The sequence below is a fragment of the Polyergus mexicanus genome, unplaced genomic scaffold (genome assembly GCF_030449975.1).
Source record: "Polyergus mexicanus isolate NDT 795.1 unplaced genomic scaffold, iyPolMexi1.0 SCAF_1, whole genome shotgun sequence".
NCBI lineage: Eukaryota > Metazoa > Arthropoda > Insecta > Hymenoptera > Formicidae > Polyergus > Polyergus mexicanus.
Window position 1 is genome coordinate 2,288,279 of NW_027223321.1, and position 22,402 is coordinate 2,310,680.

At 32.4% G+C, this 22,402-nt stretch overlaps 2 protein-coding genes and 1 long non-coding RNA gene across 9 annotated transcripts in view; 2 read left to right on the top strand and 1 right to left on the bottom strand.

Annotated features, from left to right (window-relative positions):
* The window catches only part of Mf (myofilin), a 23,871-nt gene continuing 1,469 nt past the window's right edge, over positions 1-22,402 (top strand). The window contains exons 1-8 of one of the 5 annotated variants that reach the window (XR_011448893.1): positions 1-121; positions 7,591-7,727; positions 8,163-8,316; positions 8,854-8,942; positions 15,531-15,674; positions 17,644-17,898; positions 20,414-20,528; positions 21,933-22,216. Coding sequence is in view for 4 of the 5 variants with exons in the window: in XM_070315976.1 (XP_070172077.1) it covers positions 7,628-7,727; positions 8,163-8,316; positions 8,854-8,942; positions 15,531-15,674; positions 17,644-17,898; positions 19,854-19,936 (825 nt within the window). In the remaining variant the exon portion in view is untranslated. Of the gene's footprint in view, positions 122-275; positions 526-7,590; positions 7,728-8,162; positions 8,317-8,853; positions 8,943-15,530; positions 15,675-17,643; positions 17,899-19,853; positions 19,946-20,413; positions 20,529-21,932; positions 22,217-22,402 lie in introns of those variants that run through there. The other 4 variants (XM_070315976.1, XM_070315984.1, XM_070316002.1 and 1 more) reach the window with 4 other exon arrangements.
* Positions 8,949-12,527, top strand: LOC138944936 (uncharacterized). Its single transcript, XR_011448894.1, has 2 exons — positions 8,949-9,130; positions 12,176-12,527. It is a non-coding gene; the product is annotated as an uncharacterized lncRNA (long non-coding RNA).
* Positions 17,785-22,402, bottom strand: part of LOC138944843 (serine/threonine-protein phosphatase PP1-beta catalytic subunit) — a 14,292-nt gene continuing 9,674 nt past the window's right edge. For 2 of the 3 annotated variants that reach the window (XR_011448887.1, XR_011448884.1), the window contains one exon: positions 17,785-17,982. The gene's annotated coding sequence lies outside the window, so the exon portion shown is untranslated. Of the gene's footprint in view, positions 17,983-21,065; positions 21,085-22,402 lie in introns of those variants that run through there. The other variant, XR_011448889.1, reaches the window with a different exon arrangement.

The window sequence follows — 22,402 nt, forward strand, 5'->3', positions numbered from 1 at the left end:
ACCCGTCGCCAGATCGGCGCCACCGTGTATAGCACCAGCGATATACTAGTCCACACTTTTGGCGGCAGCCGTCCAGTCTAAGGTCCAATCCTCGAACCGAACGGTCGTCCGAAATACTTAGGTAAAGGCCTGCATCTCTCTTTTTTTTTCCACTTCTCTCCCTCTTTCTCTCTCTCTCTCTCTTTCTCTCTGATCAAAAAATTACCGGTCCGAAATCGCAAGATCTCTTTCTTCTTTCCTTGAGAGAGAGAGAGAGAGAGAAAGAGAGAGAGAGAGAGAAAAGAACCGCGGGGAGAAGTTTTCGCTACAAATGTAGAGGGTGAGAACGGGGTAGCGAAAGGGCGACGTGGGCGCCATCGCGAGTGCATCGAAGGGATGATTGAGGGGAGATCACCGGAGATCGCGAGAAACAGCCCGATTTTCCGATGCGTCTCAAAACGAGCGCGTCCTCGATCTATTGTGTGGCAGTGAAGAAAGAAATACCTAATTGAACGTGGTCCTCCTCTGCTGCGACGCATTTATTTAGTAGGGACTCGCTCTTCCATTAACCATTCACGCGAGAACGCGTGTTAATCATATGTTAACCAACGACTTACTTTATCTTTTATTTCATTCTTTTGCGTGCGTGTGTATGTGTGTGTAAAACGGATGTGTGTGATTAATGATATCACTAACATATACTCATGAATTGACGAAGATTAATCGATAATTTCAATTAATATTTCTGGTTTATGTAATTATATTTATGTATGAAAAACAATATATGTAAACGAAAAAGAAATTGTGGAGCATTAATTTTATAATTATGTCAGACCTGTCACAGTTTATTGCAAGAGATAATAACAATAAATTATTATAATTATATCTTGAAATATAGGAAATTTTAATCTTACCTCATCGATCAATAATTGTTTAATATTATTTTAATCTATGTCAATTTTATTTGTGTGTGCCATTAATAATCGCGATCTCTTTCACGTCTAATACGGTATTTTTGCTTTGCGTGACCGAATTGTTATTTTTATTGTGTAAAACAATGACGTTTCTCTTTGACAGTTGTATATTTAAAATCAAGTACAGTTGTATATATAAAAATATCCAGATATCGTTCAATAAAATGAAAAAATAATGATGAATTTGCGCCATTGCGTAATATATGTTATTTAAATGTTTGCTTTGTTGATTTTTGTAAAATTTCTTTACAATCTAAATAAAGTTATTGATCGTAACATAAAAGATTATTCAATTATTCAATAGACAATTCCTCTCTGTTAGGAAAAAATTTCATTTTAATTTTATATATTTATTTTTACATATTTTTAAACATATATTGTTTTAATTTTTCAGTATTTATATTTTTTAAAAAGATTTATACACAAACAATTAAAAATGCACGAAATGTAATTAAATATTCTAACCCATGTTTGACGATATTATTCATTTAATTAAATAACCTTTTTTTTAAGATTCTCTGTCTCTCTCCCTCTCTCTCTCTCTTAAGATTTTAATGATTAAAGATTCATTAACGCAATTGCGTGATAATCGTCGAAAAGTGTCAATTACAAGCAATAAATATAGACAATTTTTCGGAGAAATTATTGAAAAGAGAACGCGAATCTACAAGAATTTATGACGCTCTAATAAATGATCTAATCTACTGCAAAATGATTTGGAGCTCTCTTAAGAGTTAGATTTATTGCATACGATGAATACAATGACTACAGAGCGGTTCTTGTTAACGTCGGAAATTTATCGAACCCGCTTTTTCTATAGTCGTAATCTCGCCTCCGGTGCATTCTAATTTCGTGGAAGCGACTTGGCAATGGCCGGCGCGCGTACGGTAGTCTCTCCGTCTCCTTTTTATTGCAATACCAATTTGAGGCTCGCGCGGCATTTGTGCGTACTCTGCCTGACGATTGTCGAGCTTATGCCAATCGTTCACAGAATGGCAAATTGTTTATAATAATTGGCAGAGATTTGTTTAAAGCTTATGTAAGGCGCACGCGCGCGCGATCGCGTATTTATACCGTCGACCGAGAATAGCCGGATCTGCGCGATCCGCCAAGACCGACGTGTCTGTTATAGCCGTTCCCTTTCTACTGATTTATATATTATATATTTTTTTATATTTTATATATATTTATATATATATATATGTGTGTGTGTATTATATATTATTATTGTATATATATATATAATAAAAAAATATAAAAAATATAAAATGTGTAATATATATATATACAAATTAGTGGAAAGGAAACGGCTAAACAAAAACACGTCGATCTTGATAGATCGCGTTGATCCGGCTATTCTCGGTCGACAGTATATATATAATTTGCCTATCAATGAAGGGAAATCGTCGCGATTTCAATTTCACATTCTTGTCATATTTTTTTGTCGCTGAAAGAGTTTGGGCGATCTTAATTGTTTTCAGCGGTAAACGAATTTCATTGAAATAAATTCATTTAGATGAAACAAACATTACAATTTTTGTAAAATAAATTTTAAATCTACCGAAAAAAAAATATTAAGTGTTCTTATAATCATGACCGATAAAAAAAAGTCTATTTAATAAATAATTAATTTATAATATATTTAATAATAATTTATAATTTATTTATTTGGAAAAGAACATTCTAATTTCCAGTTTATTATTTGTCTATTATTAATCCAATATTATTTGTACATCGTCATCCGCATCTGTGCGCACTTTTCTAATTGAAAAATTTAAAATAAGAAATTTACGAAATCTAGTTCTAGTTAACTAAATGCGTTCCAGATTGATGGACTTGCTAATATTATGGAGTACGTCATCGCAAGTGCTAGCCAACGTCTCGCCGAGTTAAACGACAAGTCCGACCAAATTGGGACACTACTACTTTTTGTCCGCCTCGAGATCGAATTTAACATAATTGCAAACAATCATAATCGATCCTAAATTTTAATCTATCGCAATAAATGGGATGCCAATGGTGTCAAATTATTTAAATATCTTGACAAAACATGATATTAGATTTTGCTTAAAATAAAGTTTCTGCTGCGATAAAATTATCTTGATCCTGCAAACTTTTATAATACTTTTATTATAATTCACTTCTTTAAAAAGTAAATAATATAAAGAAATTTATTTTTGCTCGTGAAATCTGTCTTTATCTTTAAAAGCGTATTAAACAAGTAAACGTATGATAAAATCTACTTTCTCTTTCTTTTATTTATCAAATTTAAAATTATAATGTAAAATAATATATAATAATTAAATAATATATAATATAAAAGAAATGAACGTAAACAGTGCATGAGATCAAGGCCAAAGCAATGAAACGTGCGATAATCGAAATCCACGGTGTCGCTGCGTGTCCCTATTTCAAACGGCGCCGTCTGACACGAGCGGACGCTTACTACTTTCCCGCGTGCTTCTCGCGTTTCACCACCGTAACGGTGCCGGATCTCCTCGGTGCTGATCAAGTTTTTCGACATTAATATCACGAAAGTTTTTCTCCACGCGAATCGCGGAATCTACGGACTTCTAACGGACGAGCCACGCGATTCCCAGAATCTAAAGAAACGTGTATTTTAATGAAACTCGCATTCGACCGCTCTCGCTTGACAAATCTTCAACATTCCTTTCTAACACTGTCAATCGCACTATCAATGTACACAACAAGCATACGCTTTTATTCCGAAGACTAATCATTATATGACGTACTAATCATCGTGAGTCTTCATCCCGTAAAGCGTAATTACGTAAAGCGCTTATAATCAAATCGGAAAGCTAAAAATTTTTTTTTTATAACAATAGTTCCTAAACTATCGATGATTAATTCGCTTTATAAGTTTATTCTTGGATCAATGTGGATTTTAACAATGGATATAATGTATTGTTATTTAATCGGATGACGTTATGTCAAGCTTGGCTGTCTTACGAGGTCGCGTGGCGCGGGTGCTGCGCGATTTTCAGCCAAGAATGTTAGGACGACAGGTGGAAGTGCCATAGAGATCGTAAACCGTAATGCCGTTGCAACGCACATTCGGAGGAACATTAAAGCTCCGCACGTGTTAGCGAGAGAGTGCCAAATCTCTAGATTATTTAATTCTTCGCGTCACGCGTCTTTCATGGCGCGTGTAACGCAATGACGTATCCGCAAACCATTGCGCGAATTTCCGTCTTGCATACAATAAACCACAAAACGCGATAATAAAAAAATATATTCGAAACTTTATTTTCACATAATAGCGTCTATAATATTGCTTTAATATTCCTTTTTTTTTTTTTTTTGTAAAAGCTTCGCGTATTATAATATATTAGATATTATATAGTATTAAAGTTATTAATATAATATTCTCATATAGCACTTTAAAATAAATGTGCACATATTTATATGATTAAAGATCGATTTTTCCTCATTTATAAAAAGCAACTAGCCTTTATTAAAATATCTCAATGATGATTAATCGAGCTTTCGAGTCATCGCGAAGTATCGACTGTGCAAACGGTGGGACGTATTTCAGTTTTTGAACCCACATCCCAGATGATTTGCTTGACCGTGCCATGTATATTTTTAGAAGCCATCTAGATTACCACGCGCGTCCGGATGGGGATGTAATCTATCCCTTCTACCACGCGCGCCCACACTTTTCCCCTTCACTTTTCTTCCGGCGCTGCATCATCGCGGCACAATCTGTATTACGCACGCGACAAAAATGCGATTCTTTGCTTTAAATCCCCTCATTAATCGCGCAATTTTTTCACTCGCTTTATACATTTGATTTAATTATCATTATACATGTAGCTTGTTCTTGCAGAGATCTTTGACAAATCTCTCTTAATTCGTTTCAATGCAGTATCCCATAGAAATCCGCGCAAATTGGTTAGCACGTCAAAGATGTATTCGCGGCTCAACCCATTTCCACGTGGATACGATTTTAAGGTCAAGATATTCTCGGACATACATATTTTCAGAATGCGATCTAGTGGAAGAAGTTCCGGCGAATCAAGATTCCAACACGCGCGGTACTGCAGTTAATCTTATATATATACAATTAATCACATACACATACAATATATTATTAATGTATCTCACAAGATTTCATATTAATGGAATACTATTAAATCGAAGTATGATGAAAACATCACTTTTGAATTTTTTTTTTAGATTTAGATTTTTTATAGAGAGAAAATATATATAATTTTTCCGGGATTTAAAATATATAAAAAAAAAAAAAAATTGTTTTCTCTAAATATATGTGACGCGTTATGTTTAAGATGCATTACAATTCTTTTAACCACAAAACGTGAGATCATAAATGGGATAAATTTGAGTTATATGCGTCATTCGAGATTCGGCGATTAGAACTGCCATGGTGCAGGGTTTCGAAGGTCATTATCGTTGGAGATACCATGAGCCTCCAATGGGGGTTCGCGAAAATCGGTCAAAGTCACACATGAAGATACGTCGACTATGCTGTCTCCGAGCACGGGGCACTTCTCTCTCGCGACGCTTCCCCACCTGTTACCAACTAAAAACGGACCGGGGCCCGGGCTGATCTAAATATAACGACCGCGAATCCGGGACTCTTGCGTCACGTCGCGTCGCGCTACCTTCCTTTTCGTCCGCTTCGAGAATTGTGTGCAGACTGGAGAACGAATCGCAAAAAAACTTTAGATACCCGGCTATTTTTCTAACCGTTTACGGATCTAATCAAAGTTTAGTATTTAACACAGCGTTAAACTTTTTTTTTTTTTTTTCTAGAAAACTTGACAAAATTAATTAAAATCTAATTTTGGCAACTTTAAGAGGTTTGTATTCTTAGAAAAATTATTCTGCTTTGATTATTTTTTTGTTTTAGAAAGCTCTGAATCTAAAATTACACTGCTTCTTGTTTGCGTAGATTCTAAAAAAAAAAACGTTGCCAAATATAAAATAAAATTTTATAATTTTAATATTATTTTGTAATAATGTGCATTGAAAAGCATCAACGCAAATTTAAGATATTTCTGTTAAATATAATGTGCTAATACTATATCGTATATTCGTTTAATATATATGCATTTAATACAAGAATAAATCGGATATATTTTTTAAATAAGAGCAACGCGAAGAAATCTTATTTTCTCACCACATTTTCACGACCTTCAGTCTTCGCGTCGAGAATGAAACGGGTCTACGAAAACGCTCGGGCGATCCAGGGCGACTATGAAGTATGCGTGACGCTAAAATTAGCGCCATCCGTTGCGTCAACAAAAAGAAAAACGTTGCTCCCATTTTCTGCTACAGACTACGATTGGCCGATGCAAAGAACGTTACGAACCAATCCTGCTTTTGCACGCGATCGAAAACGGGACACCGTTATGTGACAATAATTTTCGAATTATAAATCTGTCTTTAATACCGTTAGTCCGATTTAAAAATAACGTTAGAACATTTTTTTTTTAATGTTAAAATTTTTCACGTTATATAAAAAACGATGTTTAGATCTAAATTTTCACTAAAACTTTTTTGAATTTTTTATATTTTCTTTTAATATCATTAAACATTATTTAACGTTTATATATAATACTTTATATAACGCGCTTATTTATTTTTAATATTTATCAAATCATATGTAAAACATAATACGCAAGAAATACTAAGAACGGCGATTTTTTTCTGAAGTCATTCAGAATCAAATTCATTCATCAGGATTGGCTTATATACCGTGCATAAATAAAGAGAATGGCTACCTCACGATAATGGATTGCGAAAATAGCGCACAGTTTACCGTAGCAGGGTTAAAAAAGCACAGATACACCTACGTAAATCGTTAAATTTAATGTGGCTTATGCAATTGCCTCAAGCCACTGGAATTTTGTTTATCGCTTATCATGAGATTTTCTCGTAAAAATTCTACTTTTATTTGCATTTGCAGAGGAAATCTATAAATTGATTCATTTCTATTCTATTAAAAAAAAAATAAAATAAAAGAGTCAAAATTCTTTTAACATAGAACTTCTTTTTGCATGGCTTTCTTCATTTTCTAACATTCTTGTGTATCTAATCGTATTTTCTATTCCTTTAACATGTAAATTACTAATTAAAAATGCCGTACACATACATAAAAGATTGTAGAGAATTTGAATATTATACAATGTTATATTTACATGTTTTATTGCATTTTATCTTGAAAAATTTTTAACTTAATTTTTTGTAATAAAAATTTAATTAAATGCTATTTTCAATATTACCTCAATTAAAATAATACTCAAATAAAAATAAAAACATTGTTCAAATAATGCGAAAAAATAGTTGAAACATTTTATTAACAGAAAGTTGATTAACATCCAAACTGCTAAAAGAATCTATGATATAAAAAGCGTAATAGTTCTAAGATACATTATATGTTTTTTTAACTTTGCCTTCTGACAATCTTCTCCCACGTGTACGGCAATCTTTTATGCGAGGAAGAGCAGTTTCTACAAAACATCAAACGATTTGAAACTCGATAAATTCGTTTTTGTTACATTCTCGCGATTTATGGGTCCGGCAGGCGGAAAAAAAAGATGACATATTTATTTGACTGTCTGTTTAGTTTTCTTTTGCTCGCTTTCTTTAGCGAACGAGTGTGGTTAGCAGTTCAGTAGAGTGGTAAAATGGACGCGCGATTCAGAAGCAATCTCGATATGATCGGCCGCAACGAGCCCATCACAAGAAAGGCGAAATTTTGGCAAAGTTATGTACGGGCCCTGAAAGGTGAGATGTGTACATTATCCGCGTAATATTATTTTCAAATTTCCAACAATTTGTACGTCTTGCATTTATATTAATTGTACAGAATGATTCGCATAAAACGAGCTGTTTAAATATTTCCGCATCGACAATGAGCTAATATTTCTTTATAAGAGTACATCTTTTCAGAAAATTATATATATTTATAAATCACGTTTTCATACTTAATTTACCAAAAAAACTTATTTTTAAAAAATAAGAAGCTTCAATAAAATATAAGAATATACTTTTTATATTTGCCAATTTTAAAATGCATATGCACTTTTTAGCATCTTGTTAAATTTTTTCGAATATTTTATTATATTATGAAACTCTATACTTTGTTTACGTTGTTCAATTTATAAGTAATGTTAACGAGAAAACGTTTTAATATTTTTTAATCAAACGGAATAAAAACAGGCACTGATGACATCAGAGCTCCCGAACACACTCACAGGCCCCGTGGCATTTTCCGCTCGGATTATCCTGAGCTGCAATCCACCTGGCCGTATGGAAAATCAATTTTCGAAAACCCGATTCACGCAGCCGATCGTATTAATGTTCCCGGATACAGGTGTGTATGCGTATTTCTTTTACTTTTTCGTTCATTGTCATTAGATATAGTCGCGTATAAAATAAAGTTCGGTTCACGATTAAAAAAAAAACATATATATTGTACATATATATCCAATTAATAGTTATAAATCAGAATAATAAGATATCAGAAAGAAAAAACCATATTGTCATATTTTTTTAACAATTATGTTGTTCTAATAAATGTATCCCTTACATATCTCTAATATATGGATTCTCTTGACAGAGATTTAAAAAATACGAAAATCTAAATATAAATTTGTGCCAGATTAAGTAAAATTTCACTCTTATTTTTTAGTTATAATATTCGTTATGTCGTAGCAAAATATTTAATTTTACACGTATAACTTTAACTTCACACATATAATTTTTATAATTTTATTTAAATAAAGAAATATTAGAAAGATATTTAAAAAAATTATTAAATATTAAAAACTGTGAATTAGACATTCATGATATTTTTAGCCGCTATTCTGCAAAATAATATAATATTAACATAATTACGTTTCTTTTTCAGGTATCTACCCGTGCACCGTGAGATCTACGGTTATTCGCCGAGGCAGCTGTATCCCCACCAATACAAACCCGTAGAACGCTTCACCCCCGGTACGTACTAAAGAACTGTGAGCGAAAGAAAAGAAAGTAAACGGCGTCTTAGAGAAAGAAATCGAAAGCCCGAAACGAAACGAAAACTCTTATAATACCTCGATATCGAACGAGAGCGAGAGAGGGAGTGTGAGAGAATGCGAGAAAAAAATGGGGAAAGAGTACGCGGCGAAAAAAAAAAATAGAAAGTAAGTGAAATAGACGAGAATAGAATCGGGTGACGGGAATAAGAGAAAAGCATGAACGCGCAGAATGGATCACGGAAATCACCAAACCGTATCGTACCAAAATATGTTAACAGATAACTACACTTGTTCTCGTGAATCTTCCTAGATTAAGTTCTCGATGTATAACAACCCGGTGCTTTTGGCTTCTGGCCGGTGTTCTTAAAGAAAAGAAACAAACAAACGATTATCATTCTTGACAGAAAGACACTGTCACATCTTACGCATGCATGCACGCGACCCTCCGGGCCTTTCTCAGAAGCCAGAAACGCCTTCCCGGAGAGGTATCGTACACCATATATTTGCCCTCCACACTTGCCTGCACACTTAACCGAAGGAACAAACAGAAAGAGACAATCATAAAAAAAGGACTTGTCACCCCTCCTCCCCCACCACCACCGTTTACCTCATCCGCGGTCCCGATTTTATGCTACTAAGTGCCACTCCCCCCCCCCCCCGACGTGTAAAATGCGTATGCACTTTTCGAACGTATGTGTCAATTGGTTCGTTTGTTTAGTTTCATTGTAAATCACAATAATAATAATCAAAATAATCATATCTATATATACCTTCATACGTCACATACCATGTGTAATACTAATTATTTTACGCATCTCTTTGTATCTATAAGTTATTAGACTTATATATATATATATATGTATATATATATATATAAACACATGCATATCTATTCGTACGTATAAATATATGTACAATATGTTTCAATATCTCTGAAGACTTTTCTGCCTCGCGATGTTCCACTTAGAGTCATACATCCTTATTTTTAGATCCTAATTAATTATTAATCGAGACTGAACTCAAAATCGAGGTTGACAAGTTGTAGATTTATGATAGAATATAGTCCGTCATAACATACAATTAAGACAGCCTGGGATGAATTATAACATTTTTAACGAAATTTCTCCTCTTATATCAAAATTATATCTCGATCCCGATATATGATAATAATTATGACAAATATTACAAAACCGTCTCAAGTACGCCTATGCTGAATTAACATTGCTTTTCATCATCGCTTTAATATCCTAATTTAATAAATTTTAAATATCACATCTCATAAATATATAATCTATCTTCATATTAAAAATAAGAAGCATTAACATTATCGGTTTTGAGATTTTAGAGAATTTTCATTATTGATTATGATTAAATAAACTTGAAATACATATATATATATATATCCATTATAATATATAGAATTTGCTCTTTTCTACATCGCATACTTCTAATAATTATAATCAATTTCTAATTTCAACGAGTAACAAGTGATTCGACCATTATCAATATCATCTTCTATCGTTAAATCGAGGCATCACGGATCATCGCTCACCGTCGTTCATGGATCACACGTGGATCATACGTGCCCGAGGTGTCGTCCTGTGATCTCGTCTCTAGAAACAATATATTTTCTAGCTCGCCGTATATGTCCAGTAACGATTCAAAGTCATCGAAATGGGGTATCATTGTCAATTCGTTCAATTGTATGCGGTCTCGCACGCTGCTGAGCAGAGGTTTTTCATTTCTGATTTTCAGGCGCTAAACCCAACAAGTGGCTTATACTGAATCGCATCATCGATTTTAGCGACCTTAGACGCCAACAGATCTCCCGAAAATGGGAGACCAAAGAGCGAATCGTGCTCACTTCCCGAACGCGACATCATTGCTTACGAAAGACGATCGACTAATGTCATGTGTGCGCATAATCCTCTCCCCAGTATAAATCCGCTTTAAAAAAAATATTTTCACATTTATTTTATAACACGTTATACTATACATACACATTTGTAGATACTTCTTTATTCCGTAGATGTAGCAAGCGAGTGATCGCTTAGCGTTTTAGATACGCCTAACAGATCGTTTCGCGTATCATATTTTTACAATCGATAGCGCTTTTTTAAAAATGCGATGCCATGATTTTTCGACAATTTTTTGTTAATGTTTGTTGATTTTATTAATTATAATTAAACGTAAATTATCAAACATCAAACTATCAAAAAGATTAGATAGATATTTTATTTACATAATAATTTGAATATTAGAAGTTTAATATTTAAATTAAATATTATAATATTAGCAAATTTTAAATATTAGTCAATATTTTGAATTACACGTTTAAAAAACATATACTCCTAAATCATAAACACTGTATAGGATAACACAACTTTGTATAAAAAAGATCTTGTGTGCATAGCAATAAAGTTACATATACATATACACATCAGTTTACACCTATACAACACATCGTAATTTATTATTTACGGAATGTTACCCGCTTATTAATACAAGACACGATACATTTTATAACCCTAAAGCCCTAAATAAAGGTAACACGCGATCCTTCCTTCTCTTTGATATACATATTAAGACGATCATCGTAAAAATCCCGTGAATCTCCGTGAAAATAAATACTTTACAAGACTATTTTGGCAATGCGATCGGGAACTGAAATTGAAAATTCGATTTATGAGAACGAGACAGGGGAAGCTACGAGTTTGTATATTAAAAAATTTATAGAAACAAAATCTAATAAGATACATCATAAATTAATATTTTGGTAAACATTTTTTGGCTACAATTATGTTTCATATTTTATATTTTTTTATTTTTTCCAGTCTGATAAAATATATGAAATGATATATCATACAATGTGCAGAAAATAAATTTAGAAAAATAAATTTATATATTGTCTTAAATATATATAATATTTGTGCTTAATTATTGATGACTAATATATTGAAAAAGATATGTCTAATTGTGTTAGATATTATCTCTTTATAAAAAAGTAGATTATTTTAAGTAATAAAATATGTGTATATTATATTTCTCTTCTCTTTTTTTTTCATAAAGACAATAGTTGTGGAGGAAATTATGAAAACATTTGACGATTTTTTTTAAACGTTTCGCGTTCTATTTTTCGATTTCTGACATGCGACAATTACAGAGACAGAATGCGGGCACGTACTATTCAGAAATCCTTAACTCTTGCAGCTGAGGTGGAGGTCACAGCTTGATTGAGAAAAATCAATGAGCCAAAAGGGAAATATAAAAAAAGCGACTCGAAAATGGTATAGAGTGATGGGAAGACTGATTTTTTCAATCGTCATAAACGCTACTTTAGGCAATGATTATACACGCAAGCGTATAACAAATTAGTAAATAATTGTAAAAACGAAAGGGATTTGCATGTATTGGCATAGAATGTATGATGTGACCGTATGAGAGCTCTATTGGAAGGGAATAAGACATATATGGATCATGCGTATGTGAACGAAACTGGCGAAAAAGGATCCTCCTTTTCAAAAATCTTAAAAAAAAATAATAATAATAAATTGAGATAGAACATGGCCGCCAAAACTTGAAAAAGCTGGAAATTTTCTCTCGACGCTTACGCGTTCTAATTCGTGCTTCCGATTTTTCAGACATTACAATATTGCCTATCTCCTCATAAATTTTTTTTTGTTAATACAAATATATATTTATGCCATACATATAATATCGTACAAGTGAAACAAATATCATAATAGTGCAAATATATACACACAAAATATATATTTATAATTATAATGTAATTCACAAACACAAAAACTCTCTTTATAAATACATACATATATATATATATATATATATATATATATATATAATGTTTATAATAACTTATAAACAGATTCCTTTTTATGATCCAACGTAAAGTGATATTATAAATACAGGAGATTCAAGGCGATGCCGAGAAAAATCGAAAGTTCTCTTTAATACACGCTCTAATCGATAATAATACATGCACGCGTATTTACTAACAATGGACAGATTAACGTTCAATTAATTACAACCAGATCCAGAAATTTCTATCTTTTTCAGAATATGGCATGTACTTTTTTCGTTAATTTGAACCTTCCCTTCCCCAGAAACCCGTTTCTAGCTTTTAAGCGATCCGCCTTTAAATGTAATTCTTTTGACTGGAACTGCATAATTAACGACTGCTAATTTATGATAATTACACGGACGTACACGGATCGCCGCAACGTACATACAGGATTGCCGCAATTACTGTATATAGTTCACATCGGATTACGCATCGGATTTTAATAGGCACCGATTTTTAATGAAGGATTTTACGTAAGTTACTCGAGTTTAAGATGCTTAAACGATGTGATAAATTAATCGTGTAACTTCTGACAGAAAGTAGAAAATTAGTAACTAATATGAAACGCTACTGATTATGGAACTTAGGAAAACTATCGTAGGCACAAATCAATAACTCGAAATGAAAAATATTAATAAATCAAATATAGTCGTCATTTTAGCAAAAGAAAGATAGATTAAACACAAATATTAAGTAAATATTTAATTTTAATTAGAAATTAAATAACCCATATGCAGCTTTAAAGCTACTATTTAGTGATAGCGTACAGTATAAAACGCATACAGTAAAATCGATTTTCCTTTATAAAATTGATAATTTGTGCTAATGCTGAGCTTTCACTAGTTTCAAGGATAGCGCCGAGCGTATAATTAATAGAAAGATACTTTGGTAAGCCATAGTCTGAACAATCATCTACAATCAGGTACATGAGTCGTATTTTAATAATACAGATCTCGTTATCTCTTTAATTTTTTTCATTACAAATTTTGATAATCGAGCCGCTTTTTGTTCGACACGAATCGCCGCAACTTTTTTCGTCATCGACTTTTTGAAGCAGCTTTTTTCCACCAGGTTAGTATGCTTTTTTCACTTTACGTAACGTCATGCTATTTTTTGTGACAACTCTGATATTCCTTTTATTTTTTACACACATGTTCGTGCGTGTGGCGTCAGTTTATGCCAGCTTTCGTCTAGAAACTTATTATGATATAAAAAAAGTATATTTGATACTTTAGTAAACGCGCACGGCTTACAAGAATATGAAACATAGGAACAGAACCCTAGTACTTTTTAACTTCCTCTACTTGCCATAAACAAACCGAGCTGTAACTTTAATCGACAGTTTAAAATAACTCGTCCAGTTGATGTACTGCAACTTAAAGTTTCGACGAACTCCCTAATTATATTTTAAAGAGCCGTCATTCGCTAATTAAACGCGAAAATAACAAGAATCGCGCGCTTGTATAACTTGCATAATTTTTATTAAATTCTCATATAGATTAAATAATATATTTATAATATTTAGAAATAATATATTTGTAGTTTGTCAAATAGTTCCCCAATTTGTTTAATAAAATGTATTAATAACGCATACTGCATTTCCTGCATGATGTATTTGTGTATTTATGTGCTTCGTATAAAGCGATTGCGTTATTACAAAAACAAATATTGCGAAAGTGATTAAGAACAAAACTGCTTGTGCGCTAAGGACAAAATACTAAAAGAAAGAGAAAATGAAGCGCAAAGCAAAGATTAATTCGGCAAATTTTGGGCCATATAAACAAATTCAATCAATCTGACATATTATTAGGAACTAATGTAAAAGTAACATATTAATCAGAAAAATCGATTATATAAATTAATAATGAAATATATATGAAACTTAAATTTTTGATTGAGTATCAAAAAGTATATGTTGGTCCTCTTTTTAATTAAAAAAAGAGAAAAAAACAATGTATATGTTTTTAGGATCAAAGATGTCTTCTAATTAAATCAACCGCTTTTTTTATCTGTAATACATTTTGTTTAGCGCAAAAAGGAACTAGAATAAGAAATATATTTTATTGTATATATTACATTAAATATAGTAATCAATAAATATAATAATAATTGAGCACAAAACATATAGAGTTTTTAGACATTAGCAATTATAATATATTCGCTCATCCGATTGAGTTTAACTTATTTGAATACGTTCATACAATTCATTCAAACATTATTCCTTTGTGCGCTTGCCATATTTTTATTAAGATAAACGTAATGACACGAGAAGCTCGAGATATATTTTTCTCTATATCAATATATCAATTATATTTTTTATTCTGAACGAAACGTAGCGAATGCATCAATTTAAATATAGCAATTAAGAGCAATTTGAAAGTCAATAAACAAAGAGAAAATAATTTAATTTTTTCCATATTTAGCATAATCTTATGATACAATTATTTAGAGATATTTATATATAATATATAACTAAAGTTATTCAGAGATTTTATGTGTTTCTCCATATATGTATATATACAAAATTATTTAAATAATAAATTATTTAAATTATTAAAAAATAAATTATTTAAAAAGTAGATTACTTAAAAGAGTATCAAATTTATTCGCAAAAAGTATTCGCAACGCGTTCGTCGAGAGAAATGGGCAAAGTTGTAAATCGATGAATTTCTGTTTTTATTTCTACAAACGGCAAAATTACAGCGAAATCATTCGACGCTGAGAAAGCCTGGACCGACCATCTGAACCGATTGGCGGACATCGACAGACTCTACCCGAGTAAATCACCGCTTTTGGCTCGTCATTTAAGCCCACCGCTCAGTACAAAACGATTGTTCGACATTCACGGTGAGTAGAAAAAACACAAATGTACAATATTCATTGCCCGATGCAAATTCAAACACAATTCACTTTACCCGCTTGTTTGTGCATGATTGTTATATATTTATTATATTTTTAAAGAAAGATATAATATATATATATCTTTCTTTAAAAATATAATAAATATATAACATATAATATAATAAATATAATAAATATATAACTATATAACATAAATTATATAAATAAATTATATATATATATAAATTATATAAATATATAACACACATATATATATATATATATATATATATATCTTTCTTTAAAAATATAATAAATATATAACATATCATTTATATTTAACATATATTTATTAACATATATTTATTATATTTTTAAAGAAAAAAAAAATATATATATATATCTTTCTTTTTAAAAATATAATCTTGTGTTAAGGTATTGCAAACGCAAAATATATTTAATTTCATAAATATTTTGTACCTCGGATAATATAAATTCGCGCCTAAATAACAAATAAAATATAAATAATAAATTACTCACAAGCTCTGTCGCTCGACATCTCCCTTACCTCCTCTCTCCCTCCTTCGTTGCCTCTCATTTGCACCGTTTTCCGCCACTTTCCTGCAACGACAGGGTTAGCTGCGATCATTGCAACGACAGACGCGTTAATCGTTGAAATACGACGATTCCGTGACATTCTTTATCACACTTTCGATTTAAAATTGCGCGACGTGCATTTTATTACGTTGCGACGGAGAAATAACGCGAAAGAAGTATAATCGAATGAAGCTTCGGTCCTCCTACGATGTCTCGCGTCCAGTGCGTCCAGTGCAATGGATGAGCGCCGGGCGCGACAGAGGAAATTTGAAAATTGCGCGGCCAACTTCACGCCGCGCCGCGGCAATGCTAGTCGCGGTCGGGAAGACGCTACAAATGCTTCGAAGCGTTTGATTGACCAATCAGGACAAAAAGAGTAAAGATTTATTTATTCTGATTGGTTAATGCAATGCGTGATTGAAGGATTTCTAGCGTCTTGCCGACCGCAGCTATACTTGTTACACCTCGCTGCACCTTCGTGCACTTTTAATATTTTGATAATAAATAATAATTGAATAATAAACAATATGCACACATTCCCGTTTTAAGACAATTACTATTTCTCTTATTAACATAAGTGAATTAAATACGAAATAAAATACAAATTATAATTATAAATAATTGTCCGCGATGTATCTCCGAAAATATATAGACGATGTTTGTCGACTACTCGCGATAGATTTCGAATAAATCGCGTGGCATTTTAATAAATCGTCGATGAACGAATGTCAAATTTACGCGATTGATAATGATAAATATTAAAATACACAATATGTCAAGACGCGTATTTCGCGAGATTTATGTGATTCGTCTAGTACCTCTCTCTTAAACTGAATCAATGAAAATGTCACTTATTAAAATACACAAGATTTATATTATGAATTTCACTGATCTTCAATAAAAAAATATACTTGCTCCTTCGTTTTATGTTCTATTGATTATAGTAATAAGATTTCATTCAAAAATCAATAATAATCATATGATTATTACTGATTATTATTGATATTTGCAAGACGTATAATTCAAATTGCCCTACATAAACATTTATTAATTTTCATTATAGCATTATCACGGCTATTTCGCGCGTATAACGCTCTTTTAAATATCTTTTAAAACGAACCTTGTAAATAAAGAAATTACCTCATTCTAGCAGCTTCAGCATTTGCTAAACAATCGCTGCTAATAATATTTCGCTCTATACCCCCGCTCACACAAGAGGGATCTCAAGGTCAATTTACAGCCGCCTGTGTAAGCGGCCTTATATAACATAGTATATATTTATGAACAATACACCCCTACCCTTACCTCTCGGCAGCTCTCGACGACCATCCGCGAACCAGTTCTCAATTGATCTGAATTAAAATCGTCTCGAGCGCAGGTAATCTCGTGGACGACGATTACTTTCTGCCGCGTCCGTCTGTCCTGCTACGTAAGAAGCCATTCTTCGATCTCCTGGAACCATCACCGATGGCGCCCATCAGTGCGTTCACCCGGGACCCATGGTGGTACCCGAGTTACGCACCCTATATTCCGAGCTATGCTCAGTATCGCACACCGTTCTATCTAAGGGACAGCTACCTCAGTCCAATTAAACGTAGCTACTTGTGGAGCCGACATCCCATCAGGCCCTTCGGTATGTATACCATGGCCTTCCGGCCCATTTTTCTTTTCCATGGCAAGCTGAGATCGATGCCAACGTACAATTTTCTTGAGATTACTAGACAGATAATATAATATATATATAATATAATAGATTAATAGTAATGTAGTTGATTCAATAATGATGACAGTTTCATCTCAAATGTGAAAATTTACGTTCTCGCGGCAAGTGATTACGAAAATTTATGTGACGTTCGGTGGCATTGGTCGCTGACTATAGGTGTTATTAAGAGATATCGACATTGGAATCATTTATATTACAGTTAATATATTATGCGTTAAAATCCTGCAATTTCAAACTGAATATAAAAAAAGATTGATACAGACATTATTTTAAAATATCTAAGTAAAATATTTTCGTAATAAAAAATTTCTTAATAGAATCTGTAGTCAGTAATTGTAATATTTGCAATTATTATTTTTCTTTAATTAGATATTCGTAATCGCAAATTTAAATCTAGACTACTATTGAAAGATTTAAAACTATTGTTATATCGGAATCACGCAAATCCCATATAAATGTTGTGCAAAAAAACTTACAATTATGGCTATTGTTTCAAATAATTCGTACTGCAAGATGCAAACGAGAGAGCCATTTCTGTTTCAATTTTATAATTCTTTGAAAATTACAAAAAATTTTTTTCACAGATTTTATGAGTATTTTACTATAAAGAATAGACAAAAGAATTAGATTGGGATATAGTAATCTAGAATAAAATGCGTTTCTCTTATAACATGCAATTAACATACATTATTTAAATACAGGTTGAGTCTTATGAAAGATGAGATATTTTTCGCACGACAAGTATTTTTTGTTTTCTTTCCTTTTCGAAACATATGTAAGCTTTTGGAAGTCATACAGCCGTCTACCTTTTTATCAGTAGAATAGTCCCAGTTTCGGTACGGATTTCGGTAATTTTTTACCCTTATCAATGCCCCATGAAATAATCAGGAATGTCTCTACTGGCGAAAACTTTTTACTTAATCAGATTAAAAAAAATTTTTTCAAAAAATTAAGATATGACATGTATTGTATAATCCTACAGGGAAAAAAATGCTGTTGCTTCAATTAAAGTCTACATCACGGGCTGCCGACAAATGATATTTTTATTGGACCAAATATCTGGATTATTAAAACAACTATCCAGATATTTGGTCTAATAAAAATATTATTGAATAATATTTACGTTACGTAGACTTTAATTGAAGCAACAACATTTTTTTTCCGTGTATGAAAGATTTATGCAACAATTAAAGAATAATATGCGACAATTGCATCGCCTGATTGATATTTAAAGATTTTCTTGAAAAATGGATTAGCTAGTTTAGCGCTAATTAACGGTAAATATCGTCGCCAGTTGCGACGTCAGAAAACAGGTCGGAATATCCTTTTCGCCTCGATTGAAAATATAAATCGTCGCGGCCATACAGAGATATTTGGCACCTCGGCGTTGTTGTTGCTAATTTTGACACAGATGCAACGTCATGTCTCAGCTTCGCTGAGCTGCGAAATTGAGAGAACATCTGGTGCCAAGCTGGCGAAATCGACATTTTGGGTCAGCTTGACTTTTTGAGTACGTTCCACGTTTTTTAAGATTACGGAAATTCTATTCGTGTAGCTGTCTCAGCAAATAGTTGCTTTTTATTTTGCGCTGAGAACACATACACAAGCATTACAAAGACTCTCTCTTATAGATTGAATAAATATACGTTAAAAAAGATATCCAAAAGGCGTTTTAACATTACAGATATCTTTCAGACATCTCTTAGACGCCTTTTCGATTTCTCTACCTATTTGAGATCTCACCAAAGACAAGTGATGTCAATTTACGATAGATTCGATTCTATCAATTTGAAATTGAAAATGCTTGATGCAATTTAATATAATGAGATCGATGCTACAGCAAACAAATGTCTATCATTTTTCAGGAGACTTATACTACTATTATTCGCAGCCAGTTCCACGATTTCACTTTACCAGCCCGTGGTATAATAAACGTACCACGCATTAAGCAAAAAAAGTGAGCGATAAGAGATTAAAATGGCCGAAGTGTTCAGTCCCTCGCACCCCATTTACTCGTTTAATAAGTCCGATCAGTAATCACACAATCAGTCGGCAAGGATAGCCGTGGTGGCGCATTACGATTCATTCCGAGAAAAGAAAACCGATCCTCCGTTTGCGCCATATTAAAGCCATATTATACTCGCCATTAACATGCAAGTAGATATTATAACAGATGAGTGATCATACAACGTGTATATACATCGTAATCGATTTATGTCTACGACGGCTGTTTGAATGAGAGATTCTGGGTCTCTTAACCCTTAGGCTACCACGTGTTTCATCAGTGTTTTTCACAAAAGTAATTTACAGTATCGATACTCTCTTATATCGGGAAATCTGTCTCTCTTCCCCCGTGTATTCCAATCATATACGTATTCGTGTATTAACTCGGTTGTTTTCTTTTTCTTTAAATGTTTTTTCCCAGACTGCATTATCGCTACAAGAATGTTCCTTAATCCTTGCGGTAATTATTAATTACCGAGCCGTTATTCTTCGTTCTCTGCCGAGAAGCCGCTGACACAATCTCTCTCGAACACGCGGTATGTGCCCGACAATATTTGTCTGTCCCAGTCGTGGAATAATTGTTTGCAACAGTGATTAAAAACTTCATTCCGCAAATTATGATTGCTGCTTGATACATACTCGTCATTTATTAGTCGTTAACCCTAGAAGGATGTAAGATATTCGTTAAGGAGATATATTGCATAAGTTTTTCGAATAGCTGGAAATCTTTTTTTTTTCTTGTAAAATTTAAATTCTATCTGGTATCAATAAAAATGGAACGATAAGGGAATACTTTGTGTGTTTATCTATATATGTGTTTTACTAATGTATAAAAAAAAAAATTATCTTGAGATTATATAAAATAAAAATATAAAAACTTTTACCTTCTAGCGTTAAAATCAGCATATCGCGATTATTAGCAAGCCTCATAGTATATTCATTGCTTATGAGATCAATGTTTAGTATAAAAACATGAGCCGTTTTCGGAGACTGTCCTCGAAGACAGAAGTGACAGTCCAGCCAAAAGCGTCGTAGCCAAAGGGTTTTGTTAACATCCTAATTTCTCACGTAATCGTCATCTCCCACGAGAACCTGTACACGATTTACAAACCTATATATTTTACGAATACAACCTCATTTCATTTTTTTACTTGTTTCTTCTTCATTTTTTCATCGACTAATATGTATATTCAACAGTATATTTTGAATTCTCCCAGTGAGAGATACTTGTGTATTGAATATATCACGAATACCCCCAGACGAGTATGCTGGGGGAACCTCGTTCACGGTATAATATTTCTATTTAATTTGATATGCTATGCTCGGCTAATAGCAATATTTATAATTGCATAGATGTAATTCGCCAACTGCAGTTTGCTGTGTTAAATTTAAACTCGTATCTAGCGAGATTGATATTAATGCCCCATATAATATATCGTATTTATATTCGCTATCTTGTATATCAAAGGATAAATGATTAACCGTTATTGTTATTGTTACAGTTGAAATATTACACCGTATATAACGAGGACGCGTAAAGACCTACGAGTTTTCTAATATTTAACTGTACATAGTATGACAATTTCGTCGTTCACTGTTGAATTTTATGAAGATTCCTATAGGAGGACAATTTCATAATTTGTTGTAAAACATTAAATTGTAAGCGTAAAAAATGCCAAATTTTTCATTTCTGAAAATATTGCTTCACATTTATAATACTTCCTCCAGCAGGAATCTCGAAATTAAGCTCTTATGGAAAAGTAATCAATCGACAATTTTTCAGCTCGATATTGCATTACAAGTGCGATTAATTACGATTAATCGCCGTCGTTTTATCATATTTCTCAAATACTTTATCTTTCTCCCATTTTAAATATTTTTCCATAAGAGCATGAGAAATTGCCGCTTTGCGTTTAATCAACACGCCTCTCTTTTTGCAGCTCATGTCTATTGATGACTGTCCGGCGCCATACAAAGAAAGTGTGAAACAAAAAAAAAAAAGACAAAAAAATATAATGCTCGTCAAATCAACCAAAAAAAGGAAGAAAACTTGCATCACATCCTGAAAGAATTTTGGCTTCTCTGTATCACAATGCACGTACTGTTTCCACGGAATTTTATTTATTAACAATTCCCGCCATATGATTTATTGTACTGTTCATTCGTGATCTGTCTACGAAATAAAATAAACACTGCCAAAATTTTATTATACGGCATAAATTCATTCAGTTTTGTTTCATTCCCAAGCATAATTTTAATTGTAACATCCTTATGATTTTAATTAAGATGAACATTTTTTACGTTTCATAATTTGATTATTTTGAAAAACAAAATTTTTCAATAATTCCGATAAGACTAACGTAATCAAAATATACGACTTAATGTAGATTGCTGAGATATAAATATTTTA